Genomic DNA, 20,660 nt, shown 5'->3' with positions numbered 1-20,660 from the left:
TGCTTTTGAGTTTTGAGTGTTGGTCCAGTAATTCTGCTTGCTTGTAGCCCATTTCCATTGTTGAGATAATTTTGAGCGGCAGCAGTGCTGTGATAAGGGATTAGATATGGATTAGTGACATAAGGCATTTTTTGACCCACTGTTATTATTTTTCTGTATGGATCTGTGTGGGATTAAAAGACAGTACAATCAGTAATCTGTCCACCAGCTGACATGCCTGACCTGTCGGTGGCTCTTCAGTACAGTAACCTAAATTTGGTGTCGTCTTCTGTTGAATTTTAAGGAAGGCCATGAAAATTGAGAACAAATCCTCCACAGAGCAAAAATTGCTCAAATTCAGAGTTACAGTGTTTGGACATGCATACGATTTGACACTGATTTAAAAAAGAAAAAAGAAAGTGCTCTGGCTCTGAGCACTGCCTGTCAGCACCTGTGTCTGATCACACTTAAAGCTGTTTGTTTGCGTCGCTCTAGATTCTTGCTTGTGTTGTGTTGTTGCTGGAAAGCCTCTGCTAAATGAACTGTAGATTACATTACCTGTTCACTCTCCCTACTGTCATTTTTTTCCCTCAGTACAACAGATGTTCAGACAACTATCTCTGAGCTCACAGTACGCTCTTGTAAGATTCTGAGCTTTAAAGGCATGCCGATATCTATGAGTGATGCTATGATGTAGTTTGTCCCTAGCCTGATACCATTGAGAATGTTATTTTCATAAGAAGGATTATCCAGGTCAAAATTCAAATCAAGAAATTAAAATGAGCCTAAGTGAAACTTTTTTACTCAGTGTTAATGTTACTCATATCATTGCATTTCTTTCTCCCATAAAACTTCCAGTTATTGATTTTGGTCCAATCATAAGTCTGTAGTGCTTGAAACGCTTTTGATTGATCTTTTTGGAAGGGCGTTCCACTTGGGCTTTATGAAATATCAATAGTTTCTTAAATTCTTTGTTGATCTAAACAGACCTTCTGCATGCAGCCGCACTGTCCATTATTCCTGACCCAGAATGAAAAGAACCTTACAAAGGATATCCAATGCTTTAGTCTTTATGTTGGTTAATGCAACAACACTTTTTTTTTTTGCAGACACAAACTCGGTAAGTGTTTGTATTTGAGTGGGCGGCACGTGTTTGCAGACAGTCATTTTCTTTGTTTTCTGTTTTTTCTTCCTTGTCATCATACTCAACACTGAAACTCAAATGTCTCAACGCCACTGATTTGAAAGGTGTAAAAGTTACATGAAAAGTATTGTGCAAAATCTGACACCAACTCCTTGGAAGGGGGTTCCTTATCCCAGCAGATTGGCCTCTCACAGACACACAAACAGAAGATTAGAATTCATTTCAGGGAGCACATTGACACTGCATCTGTTTTTCGGTTTCCCTTTGTCTGCAAACAGTCTTAAATTAGCCATAACCTTTCAAAGCCAGTTGTGTTTTTGTTTTATATTTAAGAGATAAGGTACTCTTTGAGATTTTGGGATAATAGTTGAAACTTTCCATCCAACTCTTCAAGTAATGTCTACAAATCTCTACCAAGTTCAACCCTCCGAGCTCACCACCAGCCTTTAGATATGTTTCTAATGTCATGGGAGGGCAATGTCTCTGACATGTTTTAATGACTAATCCCCTTGTAACCGGTTATTTGTCAAGTTCTTTCTATAATCTGCTGCCTCTGCCTGTGGTATGAGAGAAAGCACAGCAGATCGGTTTTGTCCCCCCCCCCCCCTCCACACACACCCCCGCTGAGGATAAGAGGGTCAGGTGCAGTCTGGGTCAGATGTCTGGTCTGTTCTATAGTGATACCTCTACAGCAAGCTGCTCCAGTCCAGGTTTTCTGCTTTAGGGTTGCATTAATCAGTCAAGACTCCCTGGTCATGCAAGCTGGACTGATATTTGTATTTGGATCAAGCAGATTTGGGGATTTTATTTAATACTGGACTAGTCCTGTGGTTAACCTCCAACAACAGAAAATAATCCATGACCGAAATGGATAGGTGAAGCATCCCCGCGACGGTCCTCTTTCAATATTCATCATGTATTATTCTTCCCAGTTCCAACCCTATCACACATTTAGTGTTTATAATTCCCCTTCAGTATCTGTCTCTCTTTCCACTCTTCTCATGTTTTCTCTCTGTGATAATCCAAACAGGATGAGCAGCTTTGTGCTTGACAGGCACTGGGTGTTGCTTTAATTCAGGGGTCTTCAAATACAAGTCTTAAAGGGCCACAAAGAATTTTTTCAATGACTTGGGGGGCCATTGATTAAGGTTGGTCAGAGCACATCTAATAATGCTGTCCTTTACATTCAAAACGATAACAAAACTACTAAAATAAAATGTCATTTATCTGGGCCTGATTTACTGAAGGTTTGCGATCAGATCTGCTAACAGCGTGCAGTGAGTTTTGTCTTTCATATGAGCAAAACAACACGTATTGTCCCTTTTAGTTTGTCTAATCAATGCTGGGAGGAAAATGCTAAGAAGTTAGGTTAGTACAATCATTGTTATTTACCCAGCCAGGCAAAAACTGTGATTGTGAAGCAGTCTGAATTTAACACCTTTGAAAGGAGCGTGCTACTGCTAATCCAGGAGCCGGTGTTACACACAACAGTCTGCAGTTAGGAGGAGACATGGGCTCAATAAAAGAAGGGTAAACGCCGCTTTTTCCTCCACACCAGTTAACATGTTTTAAATGACAGAAAAATAAATGACATGCATTTATTTTGGATTTCTATTCAAAAATAGTGAACAAAGAGAAACACCATGATTAAACAATTATTTCTGAACATTCACAGCCTCTCCATTCTAAAGAATTTTAACATTACCCGTTCGGTCTTCCCATTTCCCTCTTTTTGCCAACATTACATATTAAACTGGGCATTTCCTTTTTCTCATGTTGCTCATCTGTCCCTCAGCTAGTCCCCTCTGGTGCGCTCCTCTACCTATCACGCTCGTCTCATCCATCGACAGCCTGTGCACTGTAAGACGCTTGGATTGGGGAACCTCACCACTGCTTGTCAGATGTGGCCCGCGGGCCGCCTGTAGAGGACCCCTGCTGTAATTCATCAGTTCAATGTAACATTTTGGTAGTTTCTTATCTTAAAGAAGCTACATCAGACAATTACATTTAGTGCGCCTGAACAATTCAAGCCTATTTCAATTTACATAAGCAAATGTCATTTTCAGTTGTTTTTATCTGAATGTTTGATATAGGTGTCCTGTCAGAGTAGAATGAAACATTTTATTTCATTTTGATATTTGTCCAGGTAAGGTCCTTTTTCAACGAGCCACACTGTTTGCTTATTTTAACGGTCCCAACCTGACGCCATTGACAATGACAATAATAGAACCTGACAGAACACAGGAGGTGTTACTTTATCATTTAGTTTGATTAGAAACGTGTAACTGTGGTGTAGAAATGGAAAGATTAATCAAGGGAGCGGCTGACAAATGACGCTGGTGTTCTGGAAAAGAAAATCACTGGTTTTGTTGACAGAGTCTGGCAGCCGTGGAGAGAATAAAACAGGTTGTTTTTTGTTGTGTTTCTGACAAAACAAATGGCTCCTCAAAATCGGTTGCTTTTCAGGACTTCATTCTGTCATTTGACACTTTGTAAAACCGTCTGAGCCCGTCAGTCAAGAAAACAAGCAATTATAGTCACATGCTTTGATATAGCACGTTTACCTTGGCTGGAAGCCCCCTGAAAGTCAAAACAGCAGACATACACATTAACTTGAACTGTCGAGAGTTAGGATGACTTCCTTTTTGCACTCTGATTATAATTAAGATCTTTTAGGGCTGGGCAATATTTCACAGTAAACTCGATCTACCATTTTATTAGATTTTATTCTTGAAATTAACAATGACAAACGACAAAGAAATGAAAGAAAGGGCGAAAATAAGTTTTTATTTTATTTTATCAATAAAATGTAACTAAAGCAAAGTGACTTTCCCATGAGGATAATTAAATTAACCTCAATTTCTCTTTAGGGTTCAAGGCGCAAGCTTCAAACTGCTCTTTAAAAGTGAACTGTGTAGTTTCAGGATACAGCAACAGTACAGATGACAGCAGTCGGCCACTCTGTAGGCGCTAAACATGAGGGGAGGACGTGAACGACAGGAGCTCAAAGGGAGCGAGTGAGAAAGATGAAGAGAAAATGTTAGAAACCTGATGTGTTGATGAAATGGATTTATCGCTCAGCTTTACCATGTATGTAACGTGGTTGTTAAAGGAATGGATTGAAAGAGTTGTCACATTCTGTGTATTAGGATTGGCCACGACATTATTCTAGTTTAAATGTGCCCATTCTGATGTGACACAAGATCTGCTGAGCTGACACATGAGTCTTATTTTTATCACACTGTCATGAGTTTGTGTCCTCCAGTGTGCAAAAACAGAAACGCCTTAATGCTCAAACCACTGTTAAACTTCAGATAGTATCTTCTCAGCATGGGTCTCATGAAGGCACTCTTGTGTCGCCCCCTGCGTGCTCCTTGCTGGGTTACATTCATCAATAAATACTGTAAGCCTTTGTCATATCCTGGGGCGGTGTTGAAAAGCTTCATTTTAGGATGTGATATTCAAGAATTCAATGACTCATTTAGTCCACATATCACTGTCAAAAAGACAGTTTTTCCATTCTTGTTGAATCACTGACATGTAATTGCATTTTTCTTTTAGTCAAGGGCTGCATAAAGGTTACCTTTATTATGTGCGTTATCTGGGGACTTTTTATTTCCATTACTCATAAATAACAAATGAATAAATAGGCTTAGAATACCGCCTGTTGGAAACATTGAATAACTACTTAAAATCTAATTATGCATTTGAAAAATGAATCATCCTAATGAAAAGAGCTTAGAGAGTGCAAGACTCTCCTCAAGGTAAGAATTCACTGATTCTCTCCTGTCTGGTTTAGAACCCGCTGTGATAGATTTGGATTTTTAACCCAAGAATTTTGCCAGGTTTGCGTCATTGCCTCTTTTTGGGGCAGCAGTAGCTCAGTCTGTAGAGACTTGGGTTGGGAACCGAAGGGTTGTCGGTTCAAGTCCTGGCAAGAACCAAGTCCGGAAATGTCTTTGGTAGCTGGAGAGGTGCCAGTCCACTTCCTGAGCACTGCTGAGGTGCCCTTGAGCAAGGCATCAAACCCCAAAACCTGCTCTGGAGCGCTCGCTGTGGGCAGCCCCCTCACTCTGAGACCTCCCCATCAATGCACGTCACTAGGATCATGTTTGTGCATGAACGTGTAATTCAGTGTGTGTTCATGTCCATTAAACAGAGAGTATTGTGGGATTAATAAAGTATAAATAATTATTATTGTATCACAAAGTGCATTCAGCGGACAGTTCCTATTTCCACTCATTAGAAGGCTTCATCCTGTGACATTGTCAAAAAATCAAAGCTGTGTGTTCAAGTGTTTCTTCAGCCAGCCAGACAAAATAAGACAAGCCCGTGCTCCTGAACCGTACGACTGTGTCACAACTGTCAGGCTACACACGACTGACTGTACACATTTTTGGTTTGTGTCGGTGTAGTCAAACTCCATTCCTTGACACACTCATGGGGCCCTGGAGCTAATGGTGCATTGGATTAGGCAGCAGTAGCACACAGTCGTTAGGGAGGTTTAACCCAATGATCCCTGCTTAAACATGAGCTCTTAATCCACACAGCTGACATTCAGCCATTCACTTCAACACTGCAGTGGAACCTACTCACTGCAAAGTCCTCCACTTGTTAAACACATTTATTTTTCTCAACACTAAGCTTGCAAGTGTGAGGACAGGTGTACTGGGTGTAAGTCTCGTGAATGTGTATTCTCTATAATGTATCTTGTGATTTGGTTAGGATAAGCAGCAGTGATAAACACGCTGATAAGAGTGCACAACCCAGATAGTCTGTCAACCTACCTGAGAAGTTGATTGGATAAATATTTGCTTGTAGTGTTTTGCAACAGAGGAAGTAACATGTAATCATTAGCTTTGGCTTGGCAGTGCTGTAAATCTTAACGTCCTTCTCTCACCGTTTGAGTTTACTCTGGGATTACATCCTGGAGAATAAGAGAATAAAGATGATGGGATGTTAAAGTTATAGAAATTGTCAAGTCTAGCTCTAACGGACATAATGCAAACATTGTTTATTAAATGAAATGACAAACTTTTCACTAAACATGACTCATTGTACACCAGACGGAGCTGCTCTTAGTATGAAAGCAGTAAAACACAGTCCAGAGATCTACATTTTGACCAATTGGCAGCTTTGTCTTAACCACTAAGTAAAACTTTGCGCAGCTGAAAAACTCTAATCGATTAGTTTGTAACACTTAGCAGAGTCTGTAATATTGCTATTTTTGGAAAAAGCTTTAACGTGTCGATGATCATGGTTCGATTCTGATCTCATTGAACTGCTTCTAGACAGACAGTAGAACCTTTTTAAGTCCTGTTGACACGGCACAGGTTTCACTTTTAGACCTGCTGTTGAAAGTAGTTAGGATTTCAATAGAGTCAAGATTTTAACCACAGCTCTCCAACAAAACTCAGACACAATATATTATGAATCTTATCAGAATTGGTAACTTCCCCCTCTGTGAAGGAGCCCATTCTTAGATGACAAAACACAATGGTTCTTATTTCCTGATGATTATACATTCAGTTTGTCTTATGAGTGATCCTTTGATTCTGCTAATAAGACTGACATTCCTAATTGAGGCTTGTGATATATTAGTGTTGTTTCTAATGTTTGTAAAAGTGACTTGCGTTCAGGACGTCTTGTTGTGGTCGGGCCTTTGTTGTCTTTCACGCAAAGGAAGCTGGTGGGTGATGGGACACAGACTGGATAGTTTTAGCAGCGACAAATCGATATCTCTGGAGTTTAACAGTAAATCTTGTTTCCCCTTTGTGATTAGGTGGTTCCACCCCAACATCACCGGAATCGAGGCAGAGCAGCTCCTGTTGACGCGGGGCGTCCACGGCAGTTTCCTGGCCCGACCAAGCAAGAGCAACCCGGGGGATTTCACCCTCTCTGTGAGGTGAGTCCTCGCCTACACATCCCTCACTTTGTGTCTATATTTCTTGTTGCTTTTCTGTTCAACTATTTTCCCCATGACAAAGTTCAGTCCTGAGGACAAGCAATGCTCCGTTGGGTTACTTTGGGTCCCTCTCGAAAATAATCGTAATGACATTTAAGTTTCTATGTTTGAAAGTGTTCAAGTTCACTGAGACTTAAAGTGTCCAACAGTGTAAGCCTGAAGACCTCAAGAAGAACGTACAAACAAACAGCCAGGCACCTAACAAGTGTTGAGCAACAAGGCAAACGTATAAATAATACGATTTTTTTTTCATACAAAGGGATGCATGTTTTGCTAATGCTGCAGGTTTGAAATGTATCCTGTTTATATCCTAAAGGTAACACAAGTGTATTGATTGTAAAAAAAAAAAAAAAAGATTTTATCAAAATAATAATGAAAATAATTGGTGAACCAATTTTTTTTTTCTTTGAACATAACTCAGTCTAAAGCCATTTCACTTAAAAGAATAAGTGCTGAGCTGACAAGAAAATGTAAAGAATAAGATTATTTGTTGTTTATTATTCTCAAGGTTTATGGAGTTATTTTTAGAGGCCTCCTCCTCTTCCAAACATACTGATCTGGTAAATAAAACCAGTAAAACACCAAATATAGCATCAAAAACAAAAAACTTGAACCTCTGTGGCACACTTAAAATAAAGTTTTCTACAAGAATTAAGACACTAAATAAAGCAGATTACATGTTAGAATTCGTGTCTCCCTGAGTCTGTTCTGCAGGCGTATGGTTAGAAATTGAAGTTACATAAAATTGACACCTTGTTATATAATTTGTCATTTCTGCTACTCACAGTGCTTTGCATTGGAAAACCTGCAGCCTAACTAGCTGTAATACATTGTTCAGCTGTCCATGTATCTCATTGTTCTCTATAAAACCATTTTAGTTATCCAATATCCAAAATAAGTAGTGACTGTTGTGGTTTGAATGGAGTTGGGAAGTTCTCTTAGCAGGAGAATCCAGAGTTCCTCCCTGAGGGAAGACGATCATGGAGTGACGAAAATGATGCCTTAGATGGAAGAAGTGCCTTTAAAACAGGAGTTGTTTTGTGTGAGGGTTTCTTGGAGTGTTTGATAACCAATTGAGAATGTGTGATCTGATCAAATTATGACAGACTGAGAATCCATATTTGGATGGAGCTAAAGCCTGGCAGTGGCACATACTAAACGATTAGAATTTGTCCTGAGACTTTCCAGAATCTGTTTGAAAATGAAGGACAGATTTAAAAGTTTTGCTCTTGTGGTGTGAGATGAGTGACTCGTCACCCCACACACACAGATTAATTCACCAAGAAGTAAAAGTAAACAAACATGTTTTGATGGTGGTGTTTTTTTCTAGGACACATTGTACAAACATTTGTGTGTTCCTCCCTCTCTGACGTCCGTCTAACTTTACGCTTTGCACTTGCTGCTTGTTGTGCTTCCTGCTTCAGTCAGCTTCATTTCAAATGGGTGCAGCCCCGATCGTCTTTTGAGCAGATCTGGGATGTTAATATCAGTCTGGCAAGACAATCTATGGAACTATCAGATAATCGGCCCTTTGGTGACTTTATTCAGAAGAGGGAAGCGGGCCCCAAATCAGTGTGATTATCTTGTAGTGCGTACTCCCCTTAAGGTGAGTCAGGTAAGCAGCAGATTTGAACACCCTGTGAAAGTAATGTCCAAACACAGCCCTCTCTGATCTCTTTATTGAAATTTCTTAGAAGGGGGATTCAGCAGGACATGTTGTGTTGCTCACAGAGTGCAGGGGAAAAACTGACAAAGTAGAAGAGAGAGTTTATAGAGTGGCTCTTCCTTGGCAACGGAAGCTTTTAAGAGATACATCAGTCGGCCAAGCGCCTGGAACGAGGCCCAAAAGCATTTGTTACTGTGTGACTGCAGCTGAAGCTGGCATGTTTGCATGGATAGATGTGTGTGTTTGTGTGTGTGTGTGTGTGGTTTGTGTGGTGTGTGTGTGTGTGAAAGAGAGAGAGAGATACTATAGAGAAAAAAAAAAGTAAAACAGGAAAGGGAAACAGACATGCAGTAACTTTAAATATGGTTAAAGAGTGAGGGACCTGTTAAGGGTTTGGCCTTCGTGTGTGTGTGTGTGTGTGTGTGTGTGTGTGTGTGTGTGTGTGTGGTGTGTGTGGTGTGTGGTGTGTGGTGTGTGTGTGTGTGTGTGTGTGTGTGTGTGTGTGTGTGTGTGTGTGTGTGTGTGTGTGTGTGTGTGTGTGTGTGTGTGTGTGTGTGTGTGTGTGTGTGTGTGTGTGTGTGTGTGTGTGTGTGTGTGTGTGTGTGTGTTCAAATTTGGGACAGTGTCATAAATCACGCAGTCCACAGGAAGGCTGGTGGGGGGGAGTTGTAGCCACAGTTTGTGGTCTTGACAGACTTAAAAACACACACACACATTCTGAGGTCAAGTGGTCACTGTGCAGACACTCAGCACCTGCTAGAGAAGGTAGGTCACATTGAACCAAGAGGAAGGAGGAGGGTGCAGAGTTCTTATTAAACAGAGACTATGTAACTTTAAAAAAAAGACACAGCCAGTTTCCTTACTCTTACATGATCAAACAAACTGTTGCAGAATTTCTCAACATGTCAACAAACACATTGTTTATGGCAATAATGAGTCATTTAGCTTACAAAAAAAACTCAGCAAATGATTCAAATTGGGCTCGGGATAAATTTAGTAACTGTTACACATCACCGGCATGTCCTCCTTTTAAGTTTCCAGTCTCGAATGGTCTGTTTTTATTTGACCAGACGAGGAAGTCCGTTTTTAGACGCCCTAGACACAGCTGATCTGGATGCTCCACTAAAACCCTCGACATTTTTTGAATACGCACCACGAGCAGAAACATGGTCAAGCTATGATCAATGTTGGAGATGCTTTTGAAAAAAGGAGAGAGTTTAGACAGCAGGAAGGTTCACAGACCGAGGCAGAGCTGGCTAAACACTGAAGCTACAGTGTCTGCATATCGACTCTTGGGAACATGGTGCAGGGGGGCGATGGCTCTCCACAATGTGTTCAATTTGGACTGCAGTATTTTTAGTGCAATATGTCAGAGTTACTTAATAATCCTTTTGGAAGTTGTCAATTAGCATAAACAAAAAACTATTCATGTTTTACCATAAAAGTAAAAAAAAATACAAATAAAATACACCTTCAAAGGGGAAAAAACCTGCATCATCAAAGCTTAAAAAGAGGCAGAGGGGCAACATGGCTGAGCAGAGACAATATCCTGTTTCTCAAGAAAGTGAGAAACTACGAAGATTCAAGTCTTTTTTTCAAATGAACGATATATAAAGTGAGTAATTACATCCCAGACGGTTTTTGAACTTTTTCCATTTAAAAATGATTGTACTGAGTTAAATAAAGTTTGTCAAATGTAGAAAAATAATGAAATGTAGTGAAGATAAGTACATAGTTATCCTTTATCTACAGAAGCTATTCTTAGTGAGCATATCCTACTATACCTAATGCAATCTCCACTACGCTTCCTACAAACTCACTCACACACGCAGACACACACTCAAACACGCACAAAGTACCTTATCAGAACAGAGGCTAATTAGCCAGTCATTAGCCAGGTTTCATCTTACCCAGGCCTTTATCAGCAGGAAAGTCATCGGGAATGTTCAGATTTTGATGGACGCTGAGGGAGTCTATTGCTCCTCTGTCTCTCTGTCTTATCTTCCTCTCTCTGACTGTCCTCCTCTTATCTCCAGCCCTTCTCTTCTCTCTGGCCCACGAGGTGAACAGCAGAAGCAGCGGTCTAACAGATCTGCTGCTCTGAAGCCTGAGCTGCTAATGAGAGCTTTTTTGAGGGTTTTGAAAATTGTAATCAATTCAGAGTTTCACAAAGCTCAAAGAGAGAGAAAGAGAAAGTTTTTCGAAGAAAAAGTTTTCATCCTAATTTATAGTCCAACTCCATAAGGAGAGCAGTCCGGTCAAGTTTTCTCATTTTTCATGCTCTTTAGAAACTCTAAATACCCTGAGGAAGAATTTTAAGGGCAATCTTTAGAGAGAGTTTTGCTGGGCAAATTACCTCGGAGAGCATTTTGTCAAGCCTCTGAAAGTCTGGGTTTACTTAGATGTGTTTCCACTTCAGCCAGGCTATTTAAAGGTTTACACCGTCTGTTAAAAGAACAATGTGTTTGTGGATATCAAGTTGATCAATGAGCGTTGAATGTATTGAACTTAATAAGTCTTTTGAGTTTTCATTTCCAACCTCCTTTCTAAAGTTTCTTCAAGCTGTGTTTATTGACGTAATCAGAACTCTTACCTTCAACATCATTACAGCTCATTTCAACAAGCTCAGTTGTAGCTGTGCCCTGTTCTGCATGTCACTCATGTGTGTGTATTTCTGGATGTAAAAGTGGACTGATGAAAGCTTCTCCGTTTAGCATTGAAGTCGAAAAAAGTGATTTTCAGCACACAGCTTGGACAAGCTTTTGTGTACAAGTACTACAGAAAAGATTCACAATGAATCCTAAGTTTGTTGGTTAAAAGGAAGGAGGATGAGATTTTTTCGTGGGAAAATGACAATTAAACATGAGCAGGATGAAAACATCAAACAGATAACACATACAGTGCCACTAACAAAAACATTGACTGTTACATTTCTAGCACCAAAAGTAGAAATTCAAATGTGGAGGGCGTTTAGTTTTACAAAGTATGGACTGCAAAGTAACAAATAGTCAGCACAGGTAAACACACATTTTAGCTCCTAGAGAAAGATAACCTGTTTGTCTGAGGTGGGTTGCAAAGAGGGCGTACATACAGTATTCAAAAAAAGATTTCTCCTTTTTACTAGATAATTCATTGGCTCTTAAGCTGGTGTAACCTGACCCAAGTAGTCCAAGCCCGTTTAGAACCGACTTGTCTGACCTTATGGACCTTATCATGTAAACATACCACCGTCAGGAGGTGAGACACCGATGGATTATTCTGGGAGAAGGCAAAGGAAAATCAAACATCTGCCCATATAATCCCCTTGTATATTTAATAAGTGTACCAGATCTGTAAATGGGATTTCCCCACTACTCTCTGGCTGTATTGAGTGAGTGACAGTCTTTGCTTGGAATAGCTTCAGGGCAACACTAGCATTATTTAATAGAGTCTATACTTTGTCTGCATGTGCATACTTATATATTTAGCAATGAATGCCCCAGTTGTCTGTTTCTTCACCTGATCTTACCAGTGTATCAGTTTGTTTTCTACGTAGTCATACTGACTCAGTGCTGGCTAAAAGGTTGAACATTTGTAACACTTAATTCCACACTTCGATGTAATCTGTTTGCTCCTATTAGTTTGTTTTTTCACAAGAGCAAAACACCTTGGTATCAGATGATTTACACAGTGATTCCTGACTCTCTCTCTCTCTCTCTCTCTCTCTCTCTCTCTCTCTATATATATATATATACATATATATATATATATATATATATACATATACATATATATATATATATATATATATATATACTCGCTGTATATTGTTTTGCATTTTATTTAAACTAAGCATAATACTTCACCCCTCCTTTTGATTTGATTCTCATTTGAATGTGAGGAAGTAAAGCTGAGGGTTTTCAAGCTTTATCACTAGATCTAACTGATTATGAGCCGAATTTCATCATGATAAAACTTTTATATTTCCTGCTGATGAATATAATCTGCAGGCTGTAAAACTGGTGAGATTGATGATGGGATTGATGAGAAATCCGGCACTGATCTTAAAGCCGAATTCACGTTACTTAAAAAAGACCAACCATCTTCCTCTCAGAAGTCTGTACTGAAGTGTTCTTCTATTTCCATTTTCCTCTTCTTACATATACAGAATGAAGCAGACTCTCTTCTATTGGTTAGTTGGTCATTGGCTCAGTTATCATTAAAAGAGCCAGAGTTGTGAGAATTTATTTTCTGATTTATTTTTTTCACAAAATCATGTGAGGAAAAAGCAAAAGTCAATGAAGTAATCTTTCATGCATTAAGAAGTGATTTCCATCGTCGAGCAGACATGATGCTGACCCCATTTCAGTGTTTCGGTACTGACGATGTCAATACTTGAAAAATATCCCGAGCTGTTTCAGAGCGGCCATGTGTGACTCATTCCACAGTTAATGGTCTTAAACTGTGAGAGAAAAGGGGCTTTGGCCCGACAGTCGAGGAGGGCCCTTTAATGGGGCCAAAGACCTGTGGCACCCTGCCAACATCCACTTATACAGCCATAAAGCAATTACCCGGAAATACTGGGAAAGAGGGATAGAGGGAAAGAGAATGATGGATTATCGGACAGATAAAGACGAGAACAAAAGGCCGAGGATTTACAGTGTGTTGAGTGCAAGGATGGGAAGAATGGAGAAGCAGGAATGTGAAATGAGTGAGGACAACAACAAAAAAGTGATGGAGGTAATAGGATTTGAGGCATCAGATGTGGCCATTAGCTTGTAATCAGTTTGCAAGGGAAGAGAGGGAGACTACTGTATCTCAACCTGCAGATCAGTCTGCTCTGACTGCCCTGCTGCCTCCCATGTGGTTAAGAAAACTCATTGTATGTTTGTGTGTGTCATATTTAATAGATTTACAAGATTTTTTTTGTTTATTTCTGCAGGAGAAACATGCCGGATGAAGTTAGTGGAGATGGAAACTGGGAAAATAAGTAGATTTAGTACTCAGGCTGTTGTGCTGCTTCTTCATCAGCTTGCAGACAGATATCAGAGTTGAACTCAGAGTCGTATATACCGACTCAAAGCAGACATAGGACTTTGAATATGCAAAGTGCTACCAAATGATTTCTGGCTTATCAGTCTTTGAGCTGGGCAGCTGCGTGTGCGGAATAGCTTCCCCCCAGAATACATGAGATATGAAAACTACAATGTATTAAAAAGGGGGATGATCCCTCGTGAGAAGATTTTGTATGCAAATGGAAGTTAAAGTGAAAAACATTGTTTTTAAAGCACTGTGTGTCGATGTGGGGTTTTCAGGCAATTCTATTAAAGGTAATAGGTTGTGTTTTTTTCTTCTTTTTACTCGTGTTGACATTTCTTTAGAATATTAAATATGAAACACTTTGTATTGCGTTGTATTTGATCAGGTTTTTTTTATAAGTTATGATAAGAATAAGGCAGATTGGTGTTTGAAATATATGAACAGGAAAAAAAAAATCACTGTGACGTGTTTGTAAGAAAAGGTGTAAATATGGGAACAGATGGCTTGATGAGCTGGAAAACGTTATGGTGTATATGCATTAATGCTCTGTGACTGAGTGTGGGCGACAAAGTGTGTACAGTCTTGAATAAAGTATGAGCTTATACTGGATGAACATGTGTGTGGGTGGCTGTCAGTGTTCACAGTTTGTCTGCAGGCTGCAAGTGTTCAAGAGAACAAAAATACCAAAAGAAAAAAAGGCTGGCTGCTTCTTCTGAGCACAATCGTCTCTGTTATATGAATGATAACTAACCGAGCTACATCATTAAGGTTCTGTGTTGTTTTTTGTTTGTTTTTTTCACGCTCAGGCGGTACGATGAGGTGACCCACATTAAAATACAGAACTCAGGCGACTACTACGACCTGTATGGAGGTGAGAAGTTTGCCACCCTGGCCGAGCTGGTGCAGTATTACACCGAGCAACAGGATCTCCTGCGCGAGAGGAACGGCCATGTCATCGAGCTCAAGTACCCCCTCAACTGCAAGGACCCCACCTCTGAAAGGTGCTGACACCACACATTCAAAAAAGCTCATACTTGCAGACAACCGGGCCTGATGTGGAAAACTTCAGGCTGATAGACACAAATATACATCAAGTTTAGCTGAAGTGCTTAACTTATTAAAACTACTTGGATTTGATCTCCCTGACCACAGACCGTTATTTTAATTCTTAATGTGTCAGGGCTGTCAGACTGTTAAGCCTCATCTTGCCATGAGAAGCAGCGAAACCACCTGAGGATGTCATTCGTCTAGATTTCACTGCAGAGGACAACGTACTCTGCAGGATGTTTTTTTCAAATGAAGTGAAAGCGTTAAAGTTCTGCATGATCACGATGCTTCTCCAGTATATTGAGCCACTTATATCAGAGCTACATGTGTCTCGTGGTGGGTAACAGAAATAGTCCGAGTTAATCATGTAGAATTTGATTATTTGTCATCAATGTAAAAGAAAGTGAGGTCAGATCTGCATGAAGTCGTCAATGGATTTCTTTCAACCTGCTTTATTTCTTAAAGGTACAGTCTGTAGAATGTCATGCTAATGTTTACATGAAGTTATCTTGCTTAAATTGAAAATTAACTGAACCCATATTATATATATTTTTTAGTTGAGTACCTACATTTCCTCAAATATTTCCAAGGTATCAAAGGCAGAGAAATCCGTAAGTTTATAGTTGTTAGGGGACGTGTCTTGTAGGCGGCCGCCACGATGAGCTGCCATGACAAACACGAAATGTTGATCGTTGTCAAGGAAACACCGGATGTTACATCAAAGACCTCTGCATAAGCTGGCACTAAATTATTATATTATTATATATTATTTAACTCCCATGATACCCCACGAGCCTCGACCTCACCTTTTGCTTTGATTGAGAGCCCCCTAGCTGCAGATTGGACAAACTGTACATTTAAATAATGAATTAAAAAGGTATTCTTGGATTATTCAGACCCTTTTTTTCTACTATTGTCTACTAGAACTGGAAAGACGGTTAAGTAGATTCAACCCAAACAACAAAGTTAAAAGCTGGAAAACACTAGAACATTTATGAGAGCAGGTCATTACTTTGTCTGAAAAACGATTTCACAACAAGCATCAATTAGCTTTTTTTTTTTTTTTTTTTTTACAAAAAAATAGATGTACAATCTCTCACCAAACAATAACGAGAGATGACCTCAAGGCTGGTCGGGAGTCATGGGAGTTCAGACCTGAGGAAGAGAATATGTTTACTGATGATGAACCCAAGTATAATTTACATGACGTTTTTTTTATCTCAGCACATACAGGAACAGTACGGCAGCTTCCAGTTGCAGTTCTCGCTCCTTATACAGTTTAGGTAACTTTGAGGTAACATCCGTTGTTTCCGCGGCAACAATAAACATGTTGCATCTTTCAAGGCAGCCACATCAAAACACGTCACACAACTATAAAAGTACAGATTTCTCTGGCTGTGATAACTGTTGGACATATTTGAGGTCATGTAAGTACTCATCAACAACAACATAGGTGCAGTCGATTTTTTAAATTAATTTAGATATTTCAGTGTAAAAATTTAAAATATTTGAAGTGTAAAAGTTCATGAAACGATTTGTGCATTTTGTTTTGAAGCAATTATTTATACAGCAGGATTTGCGAAATCATACATAGTGATAAATCCACCAGTAGTTTACTAAAGTTAGGTCCCGGTGCACGTGTTTACACTGTGGTAGAGAGTTTATATTATTGTACATTAATACACGCACACACAATAAATTCAGATGCCTTTCTCATCCATTTGCATAAATACTTGTATATTCCCAAATGCAACTTCAAACAAGCTCAGTGGGCGGTGTTGCTGTTTTTGTTTATGTGCGCCAAGTGTCTACATGTAACGCTCTCCAGAGAGTACGCGCAGGTTTCAAACAGCCATACACTTTATCACACCTACACGCATCGCTGAAATGGGAGACAAGAGCCCAGGCTGCCAGGAATCCAAGCACGCACTCACGTATACATACAGGAAGCCTTTTAGAGACCTATATGCTCAGAAGAGTCTCATGTTTAAATAATCACTTTCCAGCTGTGTTTGGTGTTATCCTATTCTGAGGGTGTTATTTACAACATCTTTTCTACACATCTTCTCATTCTGTTGTTTATATCTCAGTTTCTGTTTTGGTCTAAGAACAATTTGTGATCTCTGGTTTTGGCTCGTGTGGTTTTTCCATTCTACATGTACGTCTCTTGTCAGAGCCTCCTACTCGCTCGTCCTCACCGCAACAAATAAAAAAAATCGCACACATGCAGGTTTTTCATTTTATCATCAGCGACTGGGTGCAGCTACATGAGAGACACTTTAATTCTTGAGTAGGAGTCAGGGCTCACAATGTACAGTTCATATAGATAGACATTATATAAAACCCTACAGTTACACTCTGGGCCTCCTTCCTCTTGAGGGAGGAAGCATGTTGCCTGTCCTCCTCTTCAGTTTGACAAGTTTCCTTCTCAACTCTTGTTACTTGTCTCATTAGTTTGTTTGTTTTTTTTTGACCTCAAAAAAAGCAGCTAGCAGAAGAATGAGCTTCTGCCTCCACACAATGGTTGTAGAAGGAGGCGAAACAATGTGAAATTGTTTCAAAGTTTAAAAGAAAAAGTGTCAAAGAGCACGATCGCTTCAACAAGCACATCCAGACTGAGAAGAGTTTTCATTAGCTGAAAGAGTTTAAAGATATTTTTGTCAAAAAGAAGACAAAACTACCTGAATTGTGCACGTGCATGCTGCTAGCATAGAAACGTGACACTGCACGTGTCCTCATCCTGATCAGTGTGATAGAGCTGCTGTCAAAGAGCTTGGCCCAGTATGTGATGAAAGAAGAAGGGGGTGGACACTGCATTTATATACTTCTAATCTTTTTTTATTTTTTATCCCAATATGTTATGAAGAAAGTTTGTTGAAGAAATATCCCACACCCTGTTTTTTATATCCTTTAGCCTGTTAAGTTTAATGCTAAGTTTGAATCTTAGTCTTAATCTCCCAATGAGTTTATGACACATTAATTATCTTTTAACAGATTTTGTGTGATGCTTGTTTTTACTCGGCTCTTTGTATTGACCACAACTAAACAGCTCTGACTTTAAATGTCCCGAACATCACTTTGAGAAAATGTGTGAATCCTCTCTTTGGTATTCAGGTGGTATCACGGGCACCTCTCAGGGAGGGATGCAGAGAAACTGCTGACAGAGAAAGGCAAAGCCGGGAGCTTCCTCGTACGGGAGAGCCAGAGTAAACCAGGCGACTTTGTGCTTTCAGTTCTCACCAACGAGGAGAAACATGAGAACTTGGACCGAAAGACAAAGGTCACCCACGTTATGATACGCTACCAGGTGAGGTTACACAGGTCAGAAGTTCATGATGCTTAAATTCATCTCATACTGTTGATGCTTCAAGTCAGAGTAATTGTATCTTTGGGAACTCATGATTCATTGTACTGCTCTTAAGAGCTCCTCGCACCAGCTATCCCTTTAGCCAGACTGTTTATGTTGTCCCCAGCAGGACGGTAAATACGATGTGGGCGGCGGTGAGAGATTTGACACTCTGGCTGACCTGGTGGATCATTACAAGAAGAACCCCATGGTGGAGAAAAGTGGCATTGTAGTGCACCTCAAACAGGTATGTGTGATGTATAGTTTCACAAACAACAAAATCTGATGAAGTTTGTGTGTACACCCTTAGCATAAAGCTGTTGATTGTGTTGTCATATTCCAGTTTAATTAACAGCATGAAAATAAGAGAACATCCTCTAGAGACCTGTTGACTTATCAGATTTTCCTGTCCCCACATGACGACTTCAGCCCTTCAACGCCACAAGGATAAATGCAGCCAACATTGAGAATCGGGTACGTGAGCTCAACAAAGTAGCAGACAACTCTGAGAAACCCAAGCAAGGATTCTGGGAAGAATTTGAGGTATGTAGAGAGAAAGCTGTCAGAATCCTTCATTTTTTTAAATTAGATTTTTACATGTATAAGTTTGATGAGACGTTCTAAGTTAAGAGCTGGAGGCATTGCACAGTGCAGGCTTGACTAGTGTGCACTTGGACCTTATTGAATCTCAGGAGTGTCCTGGCCAAGACAGGCAGCAGCACATAACAAGAGTTACAGATGTAAAACACAGATCCAAATATTTTTTGTCACAGTAGTGTAAGTCATCAGTCAAAGCTTCTACAACCTGACACATCATCCTTCAAATGCCTTTAATTGACTGTGGTCAAATACACCTTTTTCTTTTTTTTGAATGTTGATTTAACTGCTGGATCGTCATTTCTGATCGATGATCGAGATTAGTAGTAGATCCTTGCCCACAGTCTTTATAAAGAAGACTTCTTCATATTGTCCAACTGCTGTGATAATCAGGGTGACATAACATCAGTACGTTATGCTGTGTTATAGATGAGTCCCACAATGTGAGTTATTTGATTGTAAATTCAGGGAACAGTAGTTTTCAGATCCGTTTGACACTGACATTATATTTATGGCAGAGACTTTATCACAGCCTGAGACGTGTAGATAAGTGCTCTTATAGCTTGACATATTTTATCTAAAAGTGTCACTCTTTTGAGCTCTGGTAGTATTTAAGGAAACGTCACGCTGAAATGTTTCCTCTTAGGTCTACAACCTTACAAATGTGTTCCTGTGAAAACACCACAGGGCGACCCCTAGTGTATTAGAGGCTCACTGCACTACAGCCTGTTTTAAAGTGTTCTACCCACCAAAATGCAGAGGGTACATCCTTCTTTATCAGCTTGCAGTCCTTTTCTTTCCTGCCTTACCTTGTTGGTGCCAGTTTTAGTTTATATCTGGCTCCGTTTGATCATTGAAGATGTGTTAATAATTCTCACTCACAGACTTAGTGTAACTCAGGGACGTAGCGCCTCGTGGTGCTTCTAGAGTTGTCTTAACATTGCGGGGAACTTTAAGTCAAATCTGAAAGTTGAAACCTGAGTCTGGCTGATATAAAAGCATTGTCCCCAGAGAATCATCCCCATAATGCCACTCTGTTTGTGACTTCCTGGCACTCGTCAGCATTAAAATGTGCCATTATCTTTCTTTTGTCTTCATTTACCAGGTACTTCAGCAGCAGGAGTGCAAACTGCTGTATCCCCGGAAAGAAGGCCAGAAGCCAGAAAACAAGAGTAAAAACAGATACAAGAATATCCTCCCGTGTGAGTCGCACGCAGCAACCTGCCATTTCCTGTCTCTCCTTCTTCCTGTGGAAAGAATGACACAAATAGACAACAGACACCACAGCAGAGCATATCGACTTCTTCTCCGATAGCTCACAGCTACCAGTTGACATTACAGAATCATCACTTGTGATCTCAGGAAACAGTTTATTGTACATTCATGACTGCTTGACTTTGATTTTTTTTTTTTCAGTTGACACGACTCGGGTTGAAATCATGGAAGCAGACCCAGAAGTTCCCGGTTCAGACTACATCAATGCAAATTACATCCGAGTGAGTGTTCAAAGTTATACAAGGCCAGGACAACTAAACGTACTTTAAAAAAGAAGCAGAAATACCCCCCCCCCCCAAAGTTAACCTTTGGGGGGGGGGGGGGAGTGCACAGTACAAACACTGTGTCAATTAGAATATAATACAACTTCACACACACACTCTTTAACGTGCAATATTTGAATAATTTTATTTGAATGATGAAGAATCGTTAGAAGTACATTAATTGTAGTTTCCATTTTAAAACAGTGCTGTAGTGTGCACAAGGTTCCAGCTTTTAAAGAAGTCTATCAGTAAAGGATTAAGGAGCTATGGGCCACACATACATTTTCACATCTGCACTTCATTTCTGTTGCTTGACTTTACGCTGACAGGATCTAAAGGCAGACGGTGGCCCATCTATC

The 20,660-nt window shown here is 39.9% G+C and overlaps 1 protein-coding gene across 4 annotated transcripts in view; it reads left to right on the top strand.

The window, feature by feature from the left end:
• The window catches only part of ptpn11b (protein tyrosine phosphatase non-receptor type 11b), a 40,795-nt gene that overhangs the window by 8,899 nt on the left and 11,236 nt on the right, over positions 1-20,660 (top strand). For 3 of the 4 annotated variants that reach the window (XM_079360505.1, XM_079360506.1, XM_079360507.1), the window contains exons 2-8: positions 6,906-7,028; positions 14,580-14,774; positions 17,935-18,127; positions 18,294-18,413; positions 18,596-18,709; positions 19,869-19,965; positions 20,180-20,259. In XM_079360505.1, coding sequence (XP_079216631.1) covers positions 6,906-7,028; positions 14,580-14,774; positions 17,935-18,127; positions 18,294-18,413; positions 18,596-18,709; positions 19,869-19,965; positions 20,180-20,259 — 922 coding nt within the window. The remainder of the gene's footprint in view (positions 1-6,905; positions 7,029-14,579; positions 14,775-17,934; positions 18,128-18,293; positions 18,414-18,595; positions 18,710-19,868; positions 19,966-20,179; positions 20,260-20,660) is intronic. The other variant, XM_079360508.1, reaches the window with a different exon arrangement.

Source organism: Symphodus melops (assembly GCF_947650265.1).
Source record: "Symphodus melops genome assembly, chromosome: 13".
NCBI lineage: Eukaryota > Metazoa > Chordata > Actinopteri > Labriformes > Labridae > Symphodus > Symphodus melops.
The sequence above is the reverse complement of the archived record's forward strand: the minus strand, read 5'-3'. Positions and strand labels throughout refer to the sequence as shown.